This window comes from Myxocyprinus asiaticus, chromosome 18 (genome assembly GCF_019703515.2).
Source record: "Myxocyprinus asiaticus isolate MX2 ecotype Aquarium Trade chromosome 18, UBuf_Myxa_2, whole genome shotgun sequence".
Taxonomy (NCBI): Eukaryota; Metazoa; Chordata; class Actinopteri; order Cypriniformes; family Catostomidae; genus Myxocyprinus; species Myxocyprinus asiaticus.
Genome location: NC_059361.1, coordinates 43,590,103 through 43,610,060, shown reverse-complemented (window position 1 = coordinate 43,610,060; position 19,958 = coordinate 43,590,103). Strand labels below are relative to the sequence as shown.

The following is a 19,958-nucleotide window of genomic DNA, read 5'->3' as shown; positions in this document are numbered from 1 at the left end:
CAATCATAAAAATAAACGTTTTGATGTCTTAAACCCCCAAATATTCTGATCCTCTTGCAAGAGGCCCCTTTTCTGAAATTCATAGGCAGCCCTTACAAAAATTGGGAGTTCACTGCAAACTTGCCGTAAATTCGCCACTGATCATTTTCACATGCAAATGAGCTTTGCGGCAAATGTGGCAAATTGTCTATTGTTGCCAAAGGTTTGCCGGAGGTTTACCACTACTGGTGAAGAGCTGCAAACTTCTATGGTGAATCACAAGCTCATTTGCATGTAAAAACAACGAGCGGCAAATTTGTGGCAAGTTTGCAGCTAGTTTAGATTTTTTTGTAAGGGAGATATACATGTTAAATTTTCAACTTAATTCAAATTAATTTGTAAAGCACTTTTCACAGTAAATGTTGTTCCAAAGCAGCTTTTCAAAGAATAATGCTTTACAACCCCCAGTGAGGAAGATTAAAAAAAAAAAATTAAAAAAAAAAATTATACTCTATCAAATAATCTATCAATCTTAATGACCCTAAAAATAGGCTTCGGTTTCTATAAGCAAAATATATAATTTCCTATTTGTTTCTTTTGATTTAGGAGTGAAATAGGACTCTAACTCTTTGGTATAACACCATGTGTGTGGTGAAGGAACAATGACTGCTTTCATGTCATAGCTACTGTGTGGATGTTCATAAACACACTCAAACTATAAACACACAAGATGGACAGCAGCACTTCTCAAAAGTATCCACATGGTGGGCTGCCAATCGTATGTATAGGCTTTGGCTCCACAAAAATAATCTATACTGTTGTGAAAAAAATACCTTGTGAAAGTTTTATAGCCCAGCACTTCATCTGACAAGCTTTCTGCACTGCCTGGTTTTAGTATGGACAACTGCGCCACCTTTTGGCACATTATTAATTTAACACGGTGTTTCTCTTCAGTGGGATCAGATGTATACAGTGGGGTCCAAAGTCTGAGACCACTAGAGAAAATGGTTCCACTTTTAATACAGGGGATGTTTGAGAATATGAGCATCTAGTGCTTAAATGGAAGCCAATGAATGAATGAATGAATGAAACCACCACTGCATGTAATTCAGTCCATGTTTTCAGCTCTTTGTGGTAATCTGCTGACCAGCTACACACAAAGATGACAAACTAGTATATGAACTTTTATTTCGGGTCATTGTACGGCTAATGCTAATGAAGAGAACAGCCAACTTGAGAATTATTGTAATATATGTAAATATATTGTGGTATACAATAGCACACAATGAGTCGTGATCTGTAAATATAACGGGAAGCTATATTATTCTGTTCAAAACAAGAATTGTTTACACACAAAACATTTGATTGATTTATATATGTTCTATAAAATAAGTGATGTAAAATGATTTGCACTAACTGGCTTTGTATGTTTAAAATCGCTTGGAAACCCCAAAATATTATGTTTTCTTTGTGAGGGACAGCTTTTCTAAGACATTTTTTAAATGCAAAAATAGACAAGTTTTTTTCTGAAATTATTTTAAATAATTATTTATTTGTCTTCCCGTCATGGTGAATAAAGAGTCGAAGTATTGTTACTTCTTGGATGTCACACTTTTTAGGAATTGGTTATATATCGTGTATATGTTTAAATATATATGTTTGTATATATGGTTGCATTCTCTTTGCACTGGAAGCTTCTGTCACCATGACAAATTCCTTGTGTGTGTGTAAGCATACTTGGCAATAAAGCTCATTCTGATTCTGAGTCTTGACCAGAAAAAAATATATCCAACATGTCCACCGGTACTACAGGGGAAAAAAAAAAAATAGAAAAATAAGAGAACAACATGTCATTAGTGGGGCATGTTGTCACACTATATGGGGGTAAGCTATGACAATGGAACCGGCTATTAAACAGGCTGTTAAAGGCTATCTAATGGCTTCTCAGTGCATAAAATGCTCAAAATGATTAATGAAGCAGCAAAATGTAACTTTCCGAAATATCTGACTAGTTTTGAACTCATTTTGCAATTGGACTTTTAAATCAGAAACCTTTAAGTTACTGAGATATAGCCCATGTGACTCCGGTCTCCCCTATTAAGTGTTGATTTGAACATAAAGAACATAAAAATCTTCACAAAAGAAACTTACTTGCATGTCCACATCACTTATGGGTAGGAGAGAGTTTCCTATTAGAATAGTAAGATTTATTTGAATTTAATTGAATAAAATATTATTTTAGAGAAACTGAAAATTTCGGTTAAATATGCCATCATTTCAGAAAGCATATTCTCATTACCGTAATGCAGTATTTTTTTTTTTTACTGTATTACAGTAATTAACATGTTTATATACTGTGTGTGTGTGTGTGTGTGTGCATATAAAGGTAATGAGAATTGGGGGGAAATGTGAATTTAATTATGTCACAATGCAAAAAATCTTAATGATCCTTAAAATAGATAGCATTTTCTTGTGGCAAAATATAATAGATTTTTTTCAGAGTTTTGATTTTAGGGTGAAATGGAAAGATTCACCCAGTTATTCCGGCATATAATATGATTTTTCTATGCTCTGCATCATTTACATTTAAAGGTGCACTCGGTGATTTTTTAAAAAGTTAACCTCCTAAAGACATGAATTGTAAGTTTGCAATATATGTAGGAAATCATGAGCACTCACATTAAAATGAAGACTCCAGTCATATCAGTAACCTTATAAAAGCTGTTTTATTCTACATGGAGAGGGTCCGCACATGTTAGAATCACATGACCAGCCGAATACTACTCGCTTAATCTCAGCATCCATCCTGTTATTTTACACTTTCACTCATTGATTAAAGTAATCATGGCTGACTGTGAATACTACATTTCTACAATGGCATCTGAAACTGAAAACTATTGATTTTAAATGATGCTGCATCCAAGCCACTAGGTGTCAGTGTAAGTCCAAGACACAAAGACAAAAGTTACTGAGTGCACCTTTAAATAATTATGTCTTATTTTCATAATGGTTTACCTTTGAATGAATCATTTTAACAAAGCATGAGCAAATAATACATACAATGAAAGAAAGAGAGAAATAACAAAATGATTAGACATTTCAAAACTCATTCTGTTTGCCAGAAATAGGTATAAATTAATTGTTAAAATTATTAAAATTATGTATTTGGTTTTGTAGATTACAGTAACAAATAAAGTATTCCAGGAAATATTTTGGCATTTCAGCTTTCCAAATCCAACTCAATAATAATATCCATCTCTTTTGAAAGTAATTCATAAGTCATATGCAGCATATCCAGGTGATATGCTCGAGAATGAATTCTAGCCTCTCTTAATGCCTGTTGTTTGGTTCCTCAACATGCAGTTACTGTTGTTTTGCTTTGTTTGGTTGAATGACAGACACAATGAATCAACTCTTTGACCCGACCTGCTCCAGTCTGTCTGAGTCTCTGTCCAGGATGGGGCTCATGCCCCTGAAGCTTTCATAAGGCCGCTTTGGTGTTGCACTCAGGACGGGAGTTCCTGTCTCCATGGGGCAGATATAATCTGCTGAATCCTCTGTCCTGAGCTTCCTCAGCTGTCTGAAGTGGGTAAAGCCAAGCTTCTTTGGCTAAGACAGAGAAATGACAGGGATACAGTAAACAAAATGACAGAAAACATGAACATGATTTGATACATAGCATACAATAAACAAGATTTTCTTGAACATTTTTCTATCCAACCACCCCCCTTTCAGATGATTCAGCGCCCCCTTTTGGGTTGCGCCCCTATTGTTTGCATATATGGTAGTTGCTCCTCTGATCTGAGTACTCGTAGTACTCTACGTTTCGTTTCATTGTTCAGTGTGAACACGCTACTTGCACTACTTACACTACGAAATGGCATAGAATAGTGCAGAAGAATGTGAATTGGGGTGCAGCTTGTATCTTAAGCAGTTTGGGCTGAACTAATTAAATACTTATGGTTCAGGCTTTTGAACAAACTCTTACCAGAATGTTTGAGGAATATAAATACAGTGCTGCCTTGCAAGCATGGATTTTGCATCACTAAATGTGAAGTCTATCAGGTTTTGTTTGTGATATCATACCCTGACTTTGGCAGTGATGGTGAGGGGTGAATTCCCACTGGCGTTGGCAAACTCCCGTTTCTCCTGTTGTGCCTGCAGACCCACCAGCGTGCTGAAGTTGGTGGCGAGGTGCCGTCTGAGGAGGGTCTTCTGTGGAGGGATGTTCAGGAGCATAGCCAATGTCTCTGAGCTAAAGCGAGGCTCAAGGATCTAATGAGCAAAAACACACTAGTTAATTCTTCTCAATGTAATGTAAGATAAGTTAAAGTAATTTGTTTTCTGACAGTGTTTTCTGCATCACTATACAGCGACCACACTGCGGCACAACTGAATCTACAGCAACACAGGAAAAGAATGTTTCGTTCTGTTGCAATCTCTTCACTGGTTGCACACAGTAAAAAAACCTACAGCATAACCAGTGTGGTCCAATTCATGAACAAATGACTGTTATGCAGCCTGATCTCATGAACATTACGTGACCATGGCGACATTTTAACAAAACGAAATGATGTGCTTCATTACACGTTTTGCCGCAGTTTCCTAATACAATGTCCAGCGGGGGGGTCTGTCTGCATCCTGCAAGACTACTACATGACCCACCCACTTCATGGCATGACCACTACAAGTCACCCCCCCGCACCCTCCAAATAACCAGAGAAATACTTAAGTCTTGCAACAGTTGGATGTCACATTCATACACTGTGTTTGTTGTGTATATTTGGAGTGCTGCAGCAACCCTACACATTTCCCTACACCTTAACTTAACCCTAATCACAAAGATTAAAAAAATTAAAGTTTGAAAAATTAATAAACATACCGCAACTTAAAAGTTCAATTTGGGGAACCCTTTTCTCATAAATTTGGCATGCCTAATTCACAATTCCCTCTAATTCCTTGTGGTGGCACGGTGACTCGCCTCGATCCGGGTGGCGAATCTCAGTTGCCTCCGCTTCTGAGTCAGTCAGCTAGTGTGTGTGAAGGCTCACGTTATTCACTGCGGCATCCACGCACCACTCACCACACACCCCACCAAAAACGAGAACCACCTTATAGCGACCACGAGGAAGGTAACCCATGTGACTCTACCCAACCCAGCAACCGGGCCAATTGGTTGCTTTCGAATCCTGGCTGGCAGAGCATGTGAGTGGAGCGTTGAGTGGAGCAGTGATAATTCCACCTGAGCGGAGAGCACCTTTTTGAAGATTCCGCTCTGCTCGCTCAGGTTGCTCAGTGCCGCTCGCTCAACCCAGAATGCGAATTGTGATATGCTGGTTTGGGAACCTGCAATATAAGCAATAGGCCTGAGGGAGTTCAAACATTGTTTTAGAGAAGTTGCAAACCTTATAGCCTACATAAATGCAAAGTATAAATAAATGAGGAAATCGAAGTGACCGTGAGAATTAGCAAATATTCCTTTTGGAATGCATCACATTGCCAGAAAGCACGAGTGTGTGCTACGCGTACATGGTAGTGCAGCAAAAGGTGAGCTAGTATGCTACACTACCATTCGATATTAAATTAATAGATAAGTAGATAGTAAGGGATCTTGTTGTTTTGCAATCATGTCAGTGCAGCTGCCAGCTAGATGCAGGCCCGGTTCTGCGGGGTCGTGAATGTTAGAGCACCCTCAATATATGTAAGCTTGATAATATTGTATATTGGCAAAGCATATTTCCTTGAATCCCAGCAAACACACACAAAAAATCCCTGCATCAAAACTAACTTGCAGATCAGTGTGTCCTAATTTGCAGGTGCAGCATTCTACTTTCATGCCTCCATTGTACAACTGAGCATTTGATTGGTAAAGATTTCCGCTCTCTCATAGAGAATTTTATAGCAGGATTATCTCATTAATCGACCGTCTGTTGCTTTCGATTTCTGCTTCGGGATAAAGTGGCACATAAATCCAAATCCACACCTTAACAGTAAGTGAAATGTAAAAAACTGACTCTAGATTAGTGGTTGCGGGTAACATCGTCCAACATCGCTTGCTGCATTCATGCGCAGAGAAAAAGCTATAAATAATTGTACATTAGGGACATTTTTTTTTCTTAAACAAAGGCAGAGTAATTTGTGAATTACTTTTTTTTTTTTTTTGGATCATTAAACATGATTTCATCTAATATATACAGTATTGCAGTGGCAGGCCGTACATTTAAAGTCTAGGCCTTCAGTGTGATTCATGCCATAAAGAAAACACAGTTTCACAATGAATAAGACACCCTATGCCTTTGGGCATCATACATTATGTCGCAACTAACTAGTAATACCAATTGACATTTTAAAAACACATCCAAGCACGAAAGCCAGTACTTCAAACGACACTTAATTCTCAAGCAAGCCTAATTTTAACTGCAGCATGACTGTTTTGTGAAATGAATGTCTCCTGAACAGACATTCAAAATCATAATTTTTCATATGAATCTACCAAGGAGGTCTGTAATACCTGGAAAAATCTATCTAATAATATTTGCAATTTAAATGTTGTTTGCAATAAATTTAGTTTTCGTCAGGGTACACGGTTATGCTGCGTTCCATTCAAGTTGGATATGGGATATTCCTGCTTGATATCTCCGACCATAAATGCATTCCATTCCCCGATATTCGGAACTCCATCGCTCCCATTAGCTTAGCAGGGGTTTGACTCTCATTAGAGATGTCTCCTAGCAACCCAGCTGATAAACAGTGCTGCAGCGCTAGCATTTGTGCTTAAGGTGTACGATTATCAAAAGAGATTATAATGTTTTATACACCTGTTTCTGCAGGCATTTGTTAAACAATCTTTAATATCATGTAAAGTGGAAATGAACTAATTTATCAATATTACTTAATAAAGTGAATGTTTATCACTTACTTTGTATATCTCCCTGAGTGTCCACATGTTTGTGTGACATCATGCCCCTGCATCTCGGCAAAATCGGTGTTGAGAATTTCTGCACAAGCCTACAAGTTGTAATTCTGACTTCAAGATGCATTCCATTGCACTTTTCCTAGTAGGAAGGAAACTTTCTGAGTTGAATGGATCGCAGCACTACTTTTCAAAACTTGATCCGACACTGAATGCTCAAGCAGCCTAATTTACACTTAGAAAACTCCTGATGTTGCTATAAAAATGCAAAAAGCACTTACCAATTTACTTGAAGCGAAAATCAGTCCTCATTTCCTGTTTAATAAATTAAGCAATCACACGGTCATACAGAACATCTCAGGTTTTTAAATCCATAAGGATCTCTTTCTCAACGGTGATGTGGCAGTGACAGCCGATTCATCAGCAAGATCTCGCGCTCTTTGCTTTCAAATTATGTCACTTAAAGCCTGATTGCGCCACTCAAGTCCAGCTAGAAGGCCTCGACCGGCACATATCCTAAAGATCACGCCCACCAAGAACAAATAAATCAATCTTATTGGTTGATGAATCTGACCATCTGACTTTAGTTGCCCATTCATTTGCACTGTTGAGGGATTCTGTGGAAATTCTGAAGGCCTGACGGGGTGGAGCTCAAACTCACGTGCTGCTTCGGGCATGCGATTTGTGAAACAGTTGTCACACTTTGCTTGTAAGCATCAAGGAATAAATTCTGACTGGATAAACGTTTTGTTTTTCTTTATTTGATTTTAGATTAATCAAGAGTGGAAAGCGAATAGAAATACATAAATAAATATTTATTTATTTGGCATGTTAGACCAGCAGAGAAGGCTTCCCTGAGAGTTCACCACTGCAGTATAAATCCATGCTTAAACCTGCTGTACACATAAAGAGCGCATGTGCAACACATGATCTTTTGATGCATATAAAGTCCAGATTCACTTTATGCTGCTTTATAAATTTCAAGGAAAAACAAAGGGGGCACATGGTATCTACAAATATAATAATTATTATATAATTAACCACAGTCCTTTAGATTGCATTCAATTTGTAAATATAAAATTGTAGGGAATATTAATCAAGCAACAATACTAAAAAACATTCATTGCTCTTTTCTGGATAATTTAATATGCCCTTTAAAACTGAACAAAAAAATTAGGATGAGAAATTGCTCTTATTACAGATCTAAAGTCTAATAGCATTAAATCAGTAACCTATTCATGTATCAAATCTTCAGTAGCCTAATAATCATTCCGTGGAGACAACTGAAGAACAATTATGAATTTCACTTTTACCTGTATTTCCTGATACCAGTCCATGTTTTCATTATTGCCATAAACGACTCGAACAAACTTTAAAGTTGAAAGGACTGTGTTTTTTGGGGTCGGTTGTGTCACTCAGATCCAATTTAATCTTAAAAAGCAAGAATTTGCGTGTATGCGAGTTTTGTTAAAACACGTATGTTTTATTAATTCTAGTGGCATGTTTGATGACTTTTTTAAAGTAAATAAAGGTAATTTATAATAAATAAATGTTAAGGCATTATTTGAAGATGTTCATTGGCATATGTGCTAACAGAGAAATAATTAACTGATTACAAATGATAAGGAAGGTCTGGAAGACCAGTACAAAATAAACAGTGAGGTTTTATATACTAAAACACAACAATACAATCTCATTATTTCAGATGTGAACTAATAATAATAATAATTATAATTATTTATCACACATTATACGTTTTGCACATACAGGTGCATCTCAATAAATTAGAATGTCGTGGAAAAGTTCATTTATTTCAGTAATTCAACTCAAATTGTGAAACTCGTGTATTAAATAAATTCAGTGCACACAGACTGAAGTAGTTTAAGTCTTTGGTTCTTTTAATTGTGACGATTTTGGCTCACATTTAACAAAAACCCACCAATTCACTATCTCAAAAAATTAGAATACATCATAAGACCAATAAAAAAAACATTTTTAGTGAATTGTTGGCCTTCTGGAAAGTATGTTCATTTACTGTATATGTACTCAATACTTGGTAGGGGCTCCTTTTGCTTTAATTACTGCCTCAATTCGGCGTGGCATGGAGGTGATCAGTTTGTGGCACTGCTGAGGTGGTATGGAAGCCCAGGTTTCTTTGACAGTGGCCTTCAGCTCATCTGCATTTTTTGGTCTCTTGTTTCTCATTTTCCTCTTGACAATACCCCATAGATTCTCTATGGGGTTCAGGTCTGGTGAGTTTGCTGGCCAGTCAAGCACACCAACACCATGGTCATTTAACCAACTTTTGGTGCTTTTGGCAGTGTGGGCAGGTGCCAAATCCTGCTGGAAAATGAAATCAGCATCTTTAAAAAGCTGGTCAGCAGAAGGAAGCATGAAGTGCTCCAAAATTTCTTGGTAAACGGGTGCAGTGACTTTGGTTTTCAAAAAACACAATGGACCAACACCAGCAGATGACATTGCACCCCAAATCGTCACAGACTGTGGAAACTTAACACTGGACCTCAAGCAACTTGGGCTATGAGCTTCTCCACCCTTCCTCCAGACTCTAGGACCTTGGTTTCCAAATGAAATACAAAACTTGCTCTCATCTGAAAAGAGGACTTTGGACCACTGGGCAACAGTCCAGTTCTTCTTCTCCTTAGCCCAGGTAAGACGCCTCTGACGTTGTCTGTGGTTCAGAAGTGGCTTAACAAGAGGAATACGACAACTGTAGCCAAATTCCTTGACACGTCTGTGTGTGGTGGCTCTTGATGCCTTGACCCCAGCCTCAGTCCATTCCTTGTGAAGTTCACCCAAATTCTTGAATCGATTTTGCTTGACAATCGTAAGGCTGCGGTTCTCTCGGTTGGCTGTGCATCTTTATCTTCCACACTTTTTCCTTCCACTCAACTTTCTGTTAACATGCTTGGATACAGCACTCTGTGAACAGCCAGCTTCTTTGGCAATGAATGTTTGTGGCTTACCCTCCTTGTGAAGGGTGTCAATGATTGTCTTCTGGACAACTGTCAGATCAGCAGTCTTCCCCATGATTGTGTAGCCTAGTGAACCAAACTGAGAGACCATTTTGAAGGCTCAGGAAACCTTTGCAGGTGTTTTGAGTTGATTAGCTGATTGGCATGTCACCATATTCTAATTTTTTGAGATAGTGAATTGGTGGGTTTTTGTTAAATGTGAGCCAAAATCATCACAATTAAAAGAACCAAAGACTTAAACTACTTCAGTCTGTGAGCATTGAATTTATTTAATACACGAGTTTCACAATTTGAGTTGAATTACTGAAATAAATGAACTTTTCCACGACATTCTAATTTATTGAGATGCACCTGTATACAGTGAAATTCTTTTTTTCACATATCCTAGCTAAGCTGGGGTCAGAGTGCAGGGACAACTATACTAAGCATTTGATAATTTAATAAATGTCAGCCTATAGCCTAGCCTATATTTTACCTAGAGGGGCACCTCAGTCCATGTGGGCTAAGGGGCAGTTGCTCGGGCCAATGTGGCCACCCCCTTGTGTACGTGCTTGGAGACATTTCATGTCAGAGCAGAATTTGAGCAAACATTTTTTTTTTACCAGTAAACGGAGCGTCCGCTTGGGCCGTGAGCGGTTGAGCAGAGCGCACATGCATGGAGGGGGTTATTGAGCAGAGTGCCACACCATTCAGCTTTGCTCACATGCTCTGCTGGCTGGAGTGACTCAGCACACCCTGGATTGGTGGTAGTCAGCATCTTTGCTTGCTGAGCTATCCAGTCCCCCAGTTTGTGTGAAAGTTAATAAAACACACAGTTGTTGTAGCGCCTCTAGTGTTAATTTCAGAAGGGAAAAGTAGCGAAACATAGAACAGGGCACGGAAAAGTACATTTGCAAAAATGTAGTTATAGTAACGTTCATTCTATGAGACTAAGTTGCTCTTATGAGCTAGTTCTTTTTAATGAATTAGTCAAAAAGACTCATGAATCAGTCTGCAACCATGAGTTATCTGTTATAGGAATCAGTCTAGCAACTCACTCCCTCACTGAACTGTGAGTCATTATTTTCATTATGTCCAACTCGAAATGAACCAAGATCTATTAGTGTGTTATGCATGTTTAAGGCTTGTGAGACTTTTTCAATATAGCAAACACACAAATACAAATAAACATTAGAATATATCCTAGAGATCCCACAGTGCTCACCATCAGCAGAACATAGGCCTACTGTGGTACTGAACACCAAAGAGGACCCTTCTTGACTATTTTAAATTATTTTTGTATTTAAACATGCAGAGACAGATGTCTTTGCTTGATACATATCTCGGGCCGCTTTTAAAAGATGCGGTGTCAAGTTACAACTCTGAAGACTCTGAAAACTCTGAAGTCATTCAGCTGCTGCCTCTTGCTGTTTTGAGCACAAACGCATCAATGACATGTTCTTTCACCCGTCTGTGCTATTTTTAATTGCTGGTGTATGAAAATATGCCCTAGATGGATGTCTTAGACCGTTTTGATGCGTTTCCAGCAATGTACATTACAGTGCAGGATGATACTGGAAAATGGATGTGAATGTGTCTTCGGCGTATTTCAGTGTAGATTGTTTCTTGTGAACATAATATGATTCAAGCTCTGCAAAGGAACTGTTATTGAAGGATGGGACAGTTAAAAACCCGATGCAAAACAGTTATTAAACAGATTCATGAATATTTCAAATGTCAAGACTGTTTGATAGTTTATGGTGCTGACACCCTGTTTACACCGTGCATGTCCGTTGACACGACATGATGCTACGGCTTGAGGCTATTTACACTGAGCACATCGACAAGAACTATGTAAACAGTTTATTTGTGTTGTTGGCAGTAGTAGCGCCACTGGGTGCAGCGCAAAATGGAACAGGACATCTGTTTACTGTTGCCGCAACATGACGTGCGAATAATAAATTATTTTCCATAATTTCCATATTTTCCATAATCTGGGTGGACTAAGGAGGAAGTTTTGCATTGTTAATGTAAGATTTGTTTTTCATGAAATTACCCTTTTAATAACCTCAATAATTAAACATATCAGCAGAAATGCTGTTGAGTCCATTAAAAAGCTGTTGTGTGACTCACAATCAGTCCTCCATGAACACCGCTGCCTCTCAGGTTTGGAGCATACTCAGCCAAATCCACTGACCTCAACCACTCCATAACTCGATGATTGGACCACTGCACCACCTCTGAGGGAGACGTCTTATTCTGCTCAGAAAACAAAGAATACAAGCCTTCAGTTTTGAAACATGTGATCTGTAGGTCTGGGCTGGTCTTAGCAGGTATTATGTTTGGCCAAGCTGGTCCAGCTGGTCTCCTAACCTGCCCAGCTAAAAAAAATGTCCAAACAACCTCTAAAACCTACAAATGCACTCGAATGTCTCACCTCATCTCCTGGTCGGCGTCTGAGGCAGTTTGGGTTGAACTTGTTAGCGTGCAACACATGAATGGCACATTTAATGCTCAGATGATGGAGTTGACTGGTGACGTTCAGGAACAACAGATCATTCTGAGAGAAAACAACATCAGTTACTGTAGTTTGAACAATGTGCATCTTGAATAGCATTATTTCATGGCATACTCAACACATAGCAAATTTTTGTCTTACAACTGTCAGATACTGTAGCATGCGGCCATCAACCTTGCTCTCATAGAACTGATCTTTGTACTGTGGTAAACCGATGTCATCGAGCCAACCTACAGATAAAATATTGAGAACTATTAACCAGGACTGTGCAATTAATCGCAATGTGAGCATGTGCAATTTCTAAACCGCAGCAATCTGTTATTTTATTTTATTTATTTGTTTCCTCCGAATTCTGTGTTGTTCAATTCGCATTTCTGATTGGTGAATATCTTTTGCACTGACAAAATATCATTAATCAGAATGCAGTGCGCAAAACAGAGAACAGAACAGAAATCGGAAAGGTGAATAAAGATAAACAAAAAGGCATAAAGAAAAAAACTGACACTATCATCTATCACATAGGCAAAGACCTTTTCACAATCACAATCCTATGAAAAAATCCTGATATGATTTTTTTGTCAATATTGGACAATCCTACTATAAACACACATAGATTATTCTCAAAGCATAAATGTGAACGTTTATCTGTGGAAGACTAGGATTGACACTTATAAAAGGACTATAAATATTAATAATTTCTTGACAAGAGCTAAGCAGCTTTTCATTTACACAGAGTGAAAACCTACAACCTAAATTTAGCAGAAACTTTAAAGGGGTCATGTCATGAGGTATCATTTTTTTCTTGATATGTTGACATATAAGAGGTCTTTCTACTATAAAAACATTCTGTAAATTTCAGAACTCAAAACTTAATCCCCAATGCAATAAGAGCATTTATTGAAACCAAGCTGCAAAATGCCTTGTTCTCTACTTCCCCGACTTCCCTGGTGCTTCAGTTTGTAAACTGAGAGAGAAGGACAAACAAGGCCTACTGTAGCCTAAATATTCATGAACACCAAAGGGGACCCATCTGGACTATTTTAAATCATTCTTGTATTTACACATGCACAGACAGACATCTCTGACCGCTTGATACATATCTCGGGCCGCTTTTAAAAGACACGGTGTCAAGTTACATCTTTGAAGAGGACACGTTCTTTCACCCATCTGCACTATTTTTATTTGTTGGTGCATGAAAACATGCGCTGGATGGACATCTTTGACCATTTAGATTTGTTTCTAGTGACGTGCATGTGACGAGGAGGGCGTGGCCAGGCCGTAAGGATGGACGCCGGCGCTGAATTATCCCAAACAGCCGAGAGATGGATAAAGAGGAGCCTGAGACGTTGGTTTGAATCCCGTTCGGAGCGGGGTGCATCAGTTGATGTGATACAAAGGCTTGAGGCTGTTACACCAGGCACGTCGACACAAACTTTCTAAACTGTTTATTTGTGTTGTTGGCAGTAGTAACTCCACCGCGTACAGCACAAAATGGAATGGGACATCTGTTTACTATCGTCACAACGCGCCGCAATGGATGCTTCCATGGTAAACACCATCACTGATTATAACACAACTCTTTTGACGCGACTCTCGTGTCCAGTGTAGACAGAGTGTGAATGTTATCTGTTGTACTTGTGATGAACAGTTAAATATATACAGATGCAATGTGTTGGATGTGCCTTATGTGTAACCCCTGAAATTTAGTTTTATAATGTTGAGTTTCAAAAAAATTGCTGAATTTGAGGGGCTGTATGCTGTTAGCCAATCAGAACAGTGGGCATTTATGCTGAAGTTTTAAGGAGGCGCTTAGGCCAAAACCGAGCGTTTCAGACAGATGGCCAGAAACGGTGGAAAATGATCATATATTATGAATATTTAATGCAAAAAACATTACTAACATTATCAGTGGACCTGAGGTAGATAATAAAACTATAAAAAAGAACATTTCATGACACTTTTAACACTATATTTTTACTGCCTTGCAAGCACTGCTATATTCTGTAGCTAATGCAAATCTATAAAGTGTACTAATATAAGTACATACGTGTAACCCAGATGTGATCGAGCTCTGAAGATTTCTCCATTGATTTATTACTGAAAGCTCTGAGAGCGAGCTGCAGCTTCTTTCTGTGCAGAGGGTGTTTAATACAAATCTCCTGAAAAAAAAAAATACACACACACACACACACACACACACACACACACACACACACACAAGAATCATGACTACATTAATATGATTTAACATAATGATGGTGATTGCAAATGACTGTTCATAATTATACAATAATTTCCAAAGTGCAACTGCTGTGACTGTATGAGGCCAAATATGATCTAACAATGATCTTATATGAACAAGACCACCATATAAGATCCAACGGGACAAACGAGAACCCATCTCCACTGCATCAGCGTGTAGCTACTCTTTGTCAAAGAATATGTAAAAAAAAAAAAAAAAAAAAAAATTGGGAAAAATAATTTAAACCCAAACATTCTAAAATGTGTCTTTATTTTGAATGCATTGTTACTTGTTTAATCAAAATCAGATGTTATTAAGTTTGAATATTGAATAAGACAAATATTAGGCAGAGGCTATTTGCACTAAGTGCATATAACAATAAAAAGCATCTTCTTTGCACTAAGTGCAAATAGTGTTAAAAAGGATTTGCACCCCTAATTAAATACTAACATACAGTGTCACTGCAGTGTGTTTATTGTGTTTATTTAGAGTCCCACAGACACCCTACACCAACCCCTACCCCTAAACCTAACCTAACCTTACCTTACAAACATTTTTTTTATTATAGTAACCATAGCATCACCATGGTATTTTGTTGTAAAATCATAGTGTCCACAAAATTAAACATGGTTACTATATTAATACCATTGTACTGTAGTAACACCATGGTTAATTGCATTAAACCTATGATTTCCACCAAAAAACATGGTTACTACAATATTACTATAGTAGAACCATGGTTAATTTGACCCAGATCAAACCTTTCTGTCAACTCCCCGACTGTCACTGTAACCAAATCACTGTGAGGCAATCAAACTCAAATTTTTATTTATTATTATAAGTAGTACTAAAGGAAATATTAAGAGTGGAAACAGGAAACATGATGGAAAAAAGTGGGAACTGAACCCAGGTCGTCCGCATAAAGAAAGGCACATCTACACCTTCTTTACACACAACGCCACTGCAGTGACACTTGGGGACACTTTTGAGTGCAGACCATTTGAGTGCAAATAGCTGTGCTGTGTGGCAGGTGCAATTTACGCCTAGTGCAAATAGACACTTCGCAAATAGTATCAATAACTGTATGTGGACCAATAATTGAAGCAAAAAAGATTGATGTCCGATGGTAGTTTTCATTTTTATATGCCACATTTCTCAGGCTTTATAAGTGTGTTACAAGTGTGAGGATGTGTATTCATGTTGCATGACAAAATCACACAGGCACATTGAATGAAGTTAAAGTTAAGGTTTTGTTAATAGTTCAGAATGAACATACATATATTTCTTAATTATAAACCATAGCTATACTTTTATAATAACTTTTATTAACATGAATAAGTATTATTACATTATATAATGCTTAACAGATTATATAACAGAAACTGCAACACTGCCTATACGAACCATTAAAATATCTACTGCTCTAAAGAAACCAGAAGCACAGTTGCCTGCTGTGTGACATCACAGTCATTTCTATAGGCATGGTCAAAATGTGTTCAGAAGACAATCTGTAATCTGTTAGTACTGCATGTCTATGTCTAAGGTTAATAGTTGGCCTCTAGGGGTGCTGTTCAGTGATATACACAGATGATTTGCCTCAGCTGTTTCTGTTGCGTTTTAGCATGACATCCAGGACGGGAACTATACATTTTACAATTACAATATAATCAGTAGTGAAAGCCGTAGCTAGATGTCAAGAGTTAAATAACCACAATATAATAAACTAATAAAGAATAAGAAGAAAAACCTTCTCAAGCTCCTGTGGGGTGGCAGAAAGGAGGGTTTGTCCGCTTTCCACCCACTGACGGGCCAGACTGACATACTGACCCAAACCACAATCCTCCAGCCAACCACACACCTGCTCTGTGCTCCACTTACTGAAGGGGGTGTGTGCACTGATGAAGACGAGGAGAATAACTTACATTAACACAGACTGTGAAGACTCAATCATTAACAGTTAGTGTATCTGTACTTGAAGAAGAAGTGTTACCAAGCTGAACATCCTGATTCAGGGGTCCGTGTCAGCCGGGGCCCCGCTGTGGCCCTGAACCCTCCTCTCCTGAACGCAGTGGGCTCCAGGTCATCGGACAGCACACCCGTCCTCTTGATCCTTAACATAATAGCACATGCCCTGTTAACACCTGGTTTTCACATTATCTAGTCAAGTCCAACTGTACAGAAAATCATGACTAGTGTCTTAAAGCCCCCAGTGAACAAGCCAAAGGCTAATGTGGCAAGAAAAAAAAACATAGGGCCCTGTTTTAAGAGTGCAAGTGTTATGCGCAATGCAATGCCTTAAGTTCATAAACGCAAAGTTAATGGGCATGGCCATGAAGTTTTGCTATTTTCGTACAAGCATGCGCTAAGTCTAGGCACAAGTGGGTTTGGCGAAATTGCCCGCGCAATGCGCAAAAGGCATGTGATGCAAGCGCGAAGCAGTCGTCTGTGTTCCGCAACTGCTTTTGTGTCCTTTGTGTCAATTTCACGGTTGTGTCTCCAAATGGATAATATGGATTTAAATAAAACTTTGGAGAGTGAGAAACTTTTTTAAAAAACACAATTCACATAGCGAGATTTTGAATTATTTGGGGTTTCACTTGATGAGACCGGGAAAACCCATCTGCCGTGAATGTCTACAAAGATTTCAAGTCAAAGGGGGAAACACCAGAAACCTGATAACACCTTCAGGCTCATCTCACTGGTTATGCAGAATACACGCCGGTTAGTGCCAATTAATTTAACCTAAATGCTTTATCTTAACATTTACAGATTTACAGTTTCTCTGAAAAATCGAAAGTCGCACTCGTTGAAATTATTTCAATTGCAAATGCATGGTGGTGGTAACTTCGCAATTATGATCAGATCGGTTTGATCATGTCCCTGAGGCGTGTGATCAAACCGGTGTGTGTGTAATCTGCATTCGCACCTCTGTTTACCAGGAGACCGGGGCTGAAGTGGTTATAATAATGAAACAGCTGCTCAAAACAGTCTTTTCAGTGTTACAATATCTTTATTTTTATGTTAACCAACATTAAAATAATCACAGAAATAATGGAATAAAAGTTTAAAGCCGCTGCCGTTTGAACTTGCTGTTTTGATGCGGTGAAGTTTTTTTTTTTTTTTTTTGTTTTGCACCAAACTAAGAATGTATTAGGTAAAGTAAGTCCATTTGAGCCTCCTCCCAGTTTATCCATTAGTTTTTTCACCACTTCCAGAGCAACAAGTGGAATGGCTAGTTTCTAAGAACCACATTTGCTATGACAAACTGTGTTAAGAATTAACACACTATCTTGTGGTATCGTGATACTACTTGGTATCGTGATACTTTAGCTGGTATAGTATCGTAAGATATGATTATGGTATCATGACAACCCTACCAGATAGTGGACATTTTACCACAGAACTGCAGCAATACGTGTAAAAAACTACGTAATATAATTTAGCAAATATGTTGCCACAGACACATACATAACATTTTCATGAGATCACGATGAAACATTTTGGATCCCGTTTACGCTTGTATTTGGGAATGACAACATGTGATCGGATCATCCGAGGTGAATGCTAATACCAGGTAAAAATGTGGTCTCAGGCGTCTCACATGGTCTAGGTCTCTCGTTCTCTCTCTCTTCCTTTTACACACACACACACACACACACACACACACACACACACACACACACACACACACACTCATACTCACTTTCCCCACAGTTTGCGTATGCTGGTATTTTTGACGTTTTCCTGTAACACAGGAGACTGCTGTTCTGACTCAACTCCTGACGACACAGAAGACAGATTAGTTGATGTTGTATCCTTCATTTTCTCTGTGCTTCCTGTGGGGGTAAATACAATACTGTAATCTTACTTACTGCTTAGTACCAATTACCATAAAGTTTCATCAATAGAAAGTTTTTCCATCAATAGAAAGACAAAACCAAGCCATTGAAATCTAGGAGAACCTTAAAAGTTCAAATACAGACCGGCCTTAACAGCTTGACTAGCTAATGTTCATTATACTCTACAACCAAATACTGTCCCAACTTATTTCAAGGGAAGGCAAATTGTAGTAAAATGAAGCACAAACTATTGCAAGGGAATTAAAAATGTACAATGTTGGAGCGCAAACTATTGTGAGGGAATGCAAAATGTATTAGGAGCGAGCGCAAAACTTATTAGGAGTGATTGCAAACGTATTAATAGGGAACGCAAACTATTTCGAAGGAACATAAAATATATTGCGAAATGTATTACAACCGAGCACAAACTATTGCGAGGGAACCCAAAATGTATTACAAGGGAGCACACACAATTGCAAGGGAAAGCAAACATATTACAAGGGAATGCAAAATGTATTACAAGGGAGCAAAACTATTACGAGGGAATGCAAAATGTATTGCGAGGGAATGAAAAACGTATTACAATACAGTGTAAACTATGCGAGACAACCCAAAACTTATTACGTAGGAACAAAAAACATATTACCAAGGAGTTCAAAGTACTGCAAGAAAATGTCAAACTTATTACAAGGAAACGCAAATCGTATTACGAGGGAGTGCAAACTATTGTGAGGGAACACAAAATGTATTGAGAGAAAATGCAAAAAGTATTACGATGGAGCACAAACTTTTGAGAGAGAATGCAAAACACATAACGAGGGAATGCAAAACGTATTATGAGGGAACAAAAAACGTATTACAAGGGAGCGCAAACTATTTCGAAGGAACACAAAATATATTGCAAGAGAATGAAAAACGTATTACATGTGAGCGCAAACTATTATGAGGGAACACAAAACTTATAACAAAAATGTACTACAAGGGAGCACAAACTATTGTTAGGGGAATGTAAAATGTATTTCTAGGTAGCGCAAACTATTATAAGTGAGCAAAAACTATTGCGGGGGAATGCAAAACTTATTAAGAGGGAATGCACAACGTATTACAGAAATCACAAACTATTTAGAAGAAACACAAAATATATTGCGAGACAATGCAAAATGTATTACAAGTGAGCGCAAACTATTGCGAGGAATGCAAAGGAATGCAAAACATTCTTAGGGGGCACAAACTACTGTACTGTGAGGGGAATGCAAAACTTTTTGCGGGGGAACACAAAACTTATTACGAGGGAGCACAAACTATTGCAAAGAAAATGCAAAATGTATTAAAAGGAAGCACAATCTTTTACGAGGGAAAGCAAAACGTTTTATGTGTGAATGTAAAATGTAGTGTGAGGGAGTGCAGTCTTTTGCGAGGGAATGCAAAATGTAATATGAAGGTGTGCAAAGTATTGCGAGGGAATGCAAAAGGTATTACAAGACAGACTGAGAGA

At 38.2% G+C, this 19,958-nt stretch overlaps 1 protein-coding gene across 6 annotated transcripts in view; it reads right to left on the bottom strand.

The window, feature by feature from the left end:
* Positions 1 to 1,158: 1,158 nt before the first annotated feature.
* Positions 1,159 to 19,958, bottom strand: part of ppfibp2a (PPFIA binding protein 2a) — a 102,930-nt gene continuing 84,130 nt past the window's right edge. For 3 of the 6 annotated variants that reach the window (XM_051724736.1, XM_051724737.1, XM_051724738.1), the window contains 9 exons: positions 18,328 to 18,460; positions 16,615 to 16,734; positions 16,372 to 16,519; positions 14,430 to 14,541; positions 12,524 to 12,612; positions 12,302 to 12,424; positions 11,998 to 12,123; positions 4,066 to 4,254; positions 1,161 to 3,588 (listed from right to left, as the gene is read on the bottom strand). In XM_051724736.1, coding sequence (XP_051580696.1) covers positions 3,388 to 3,588; positions 4,066 to 4,254; positions 11,998 to 12,123; positions 12,302 to 12,424; positions 12,524 to 12,612; positions 14,430 to 14,541; positions 16,372 to 16,519; positions 16,615 to 16,734; positions 18,328 to 18,460 — 1,241 coding nt within the window. In that variant the 3' untranslated portion in view covers positions 1,161 to 3,387. Of the gene's footprint in view, positions 3,589 to 4,065; positions 4,255 to 11,997; positions 12,124 to 12,301; positions 12,425 to 12,523; positions 12,613 to 14,429; positions 14,542 to 16,371; positions 16,520 to 16,614; positions 16,735 to 18,327; positions 18,461 to 19,958 lie in introns of all 6 variants that reach the window. The other 3 variants (XM_051724733.1, XM_051724734.1, XM_051724735.1) reach the window with 3 other exon arrangements.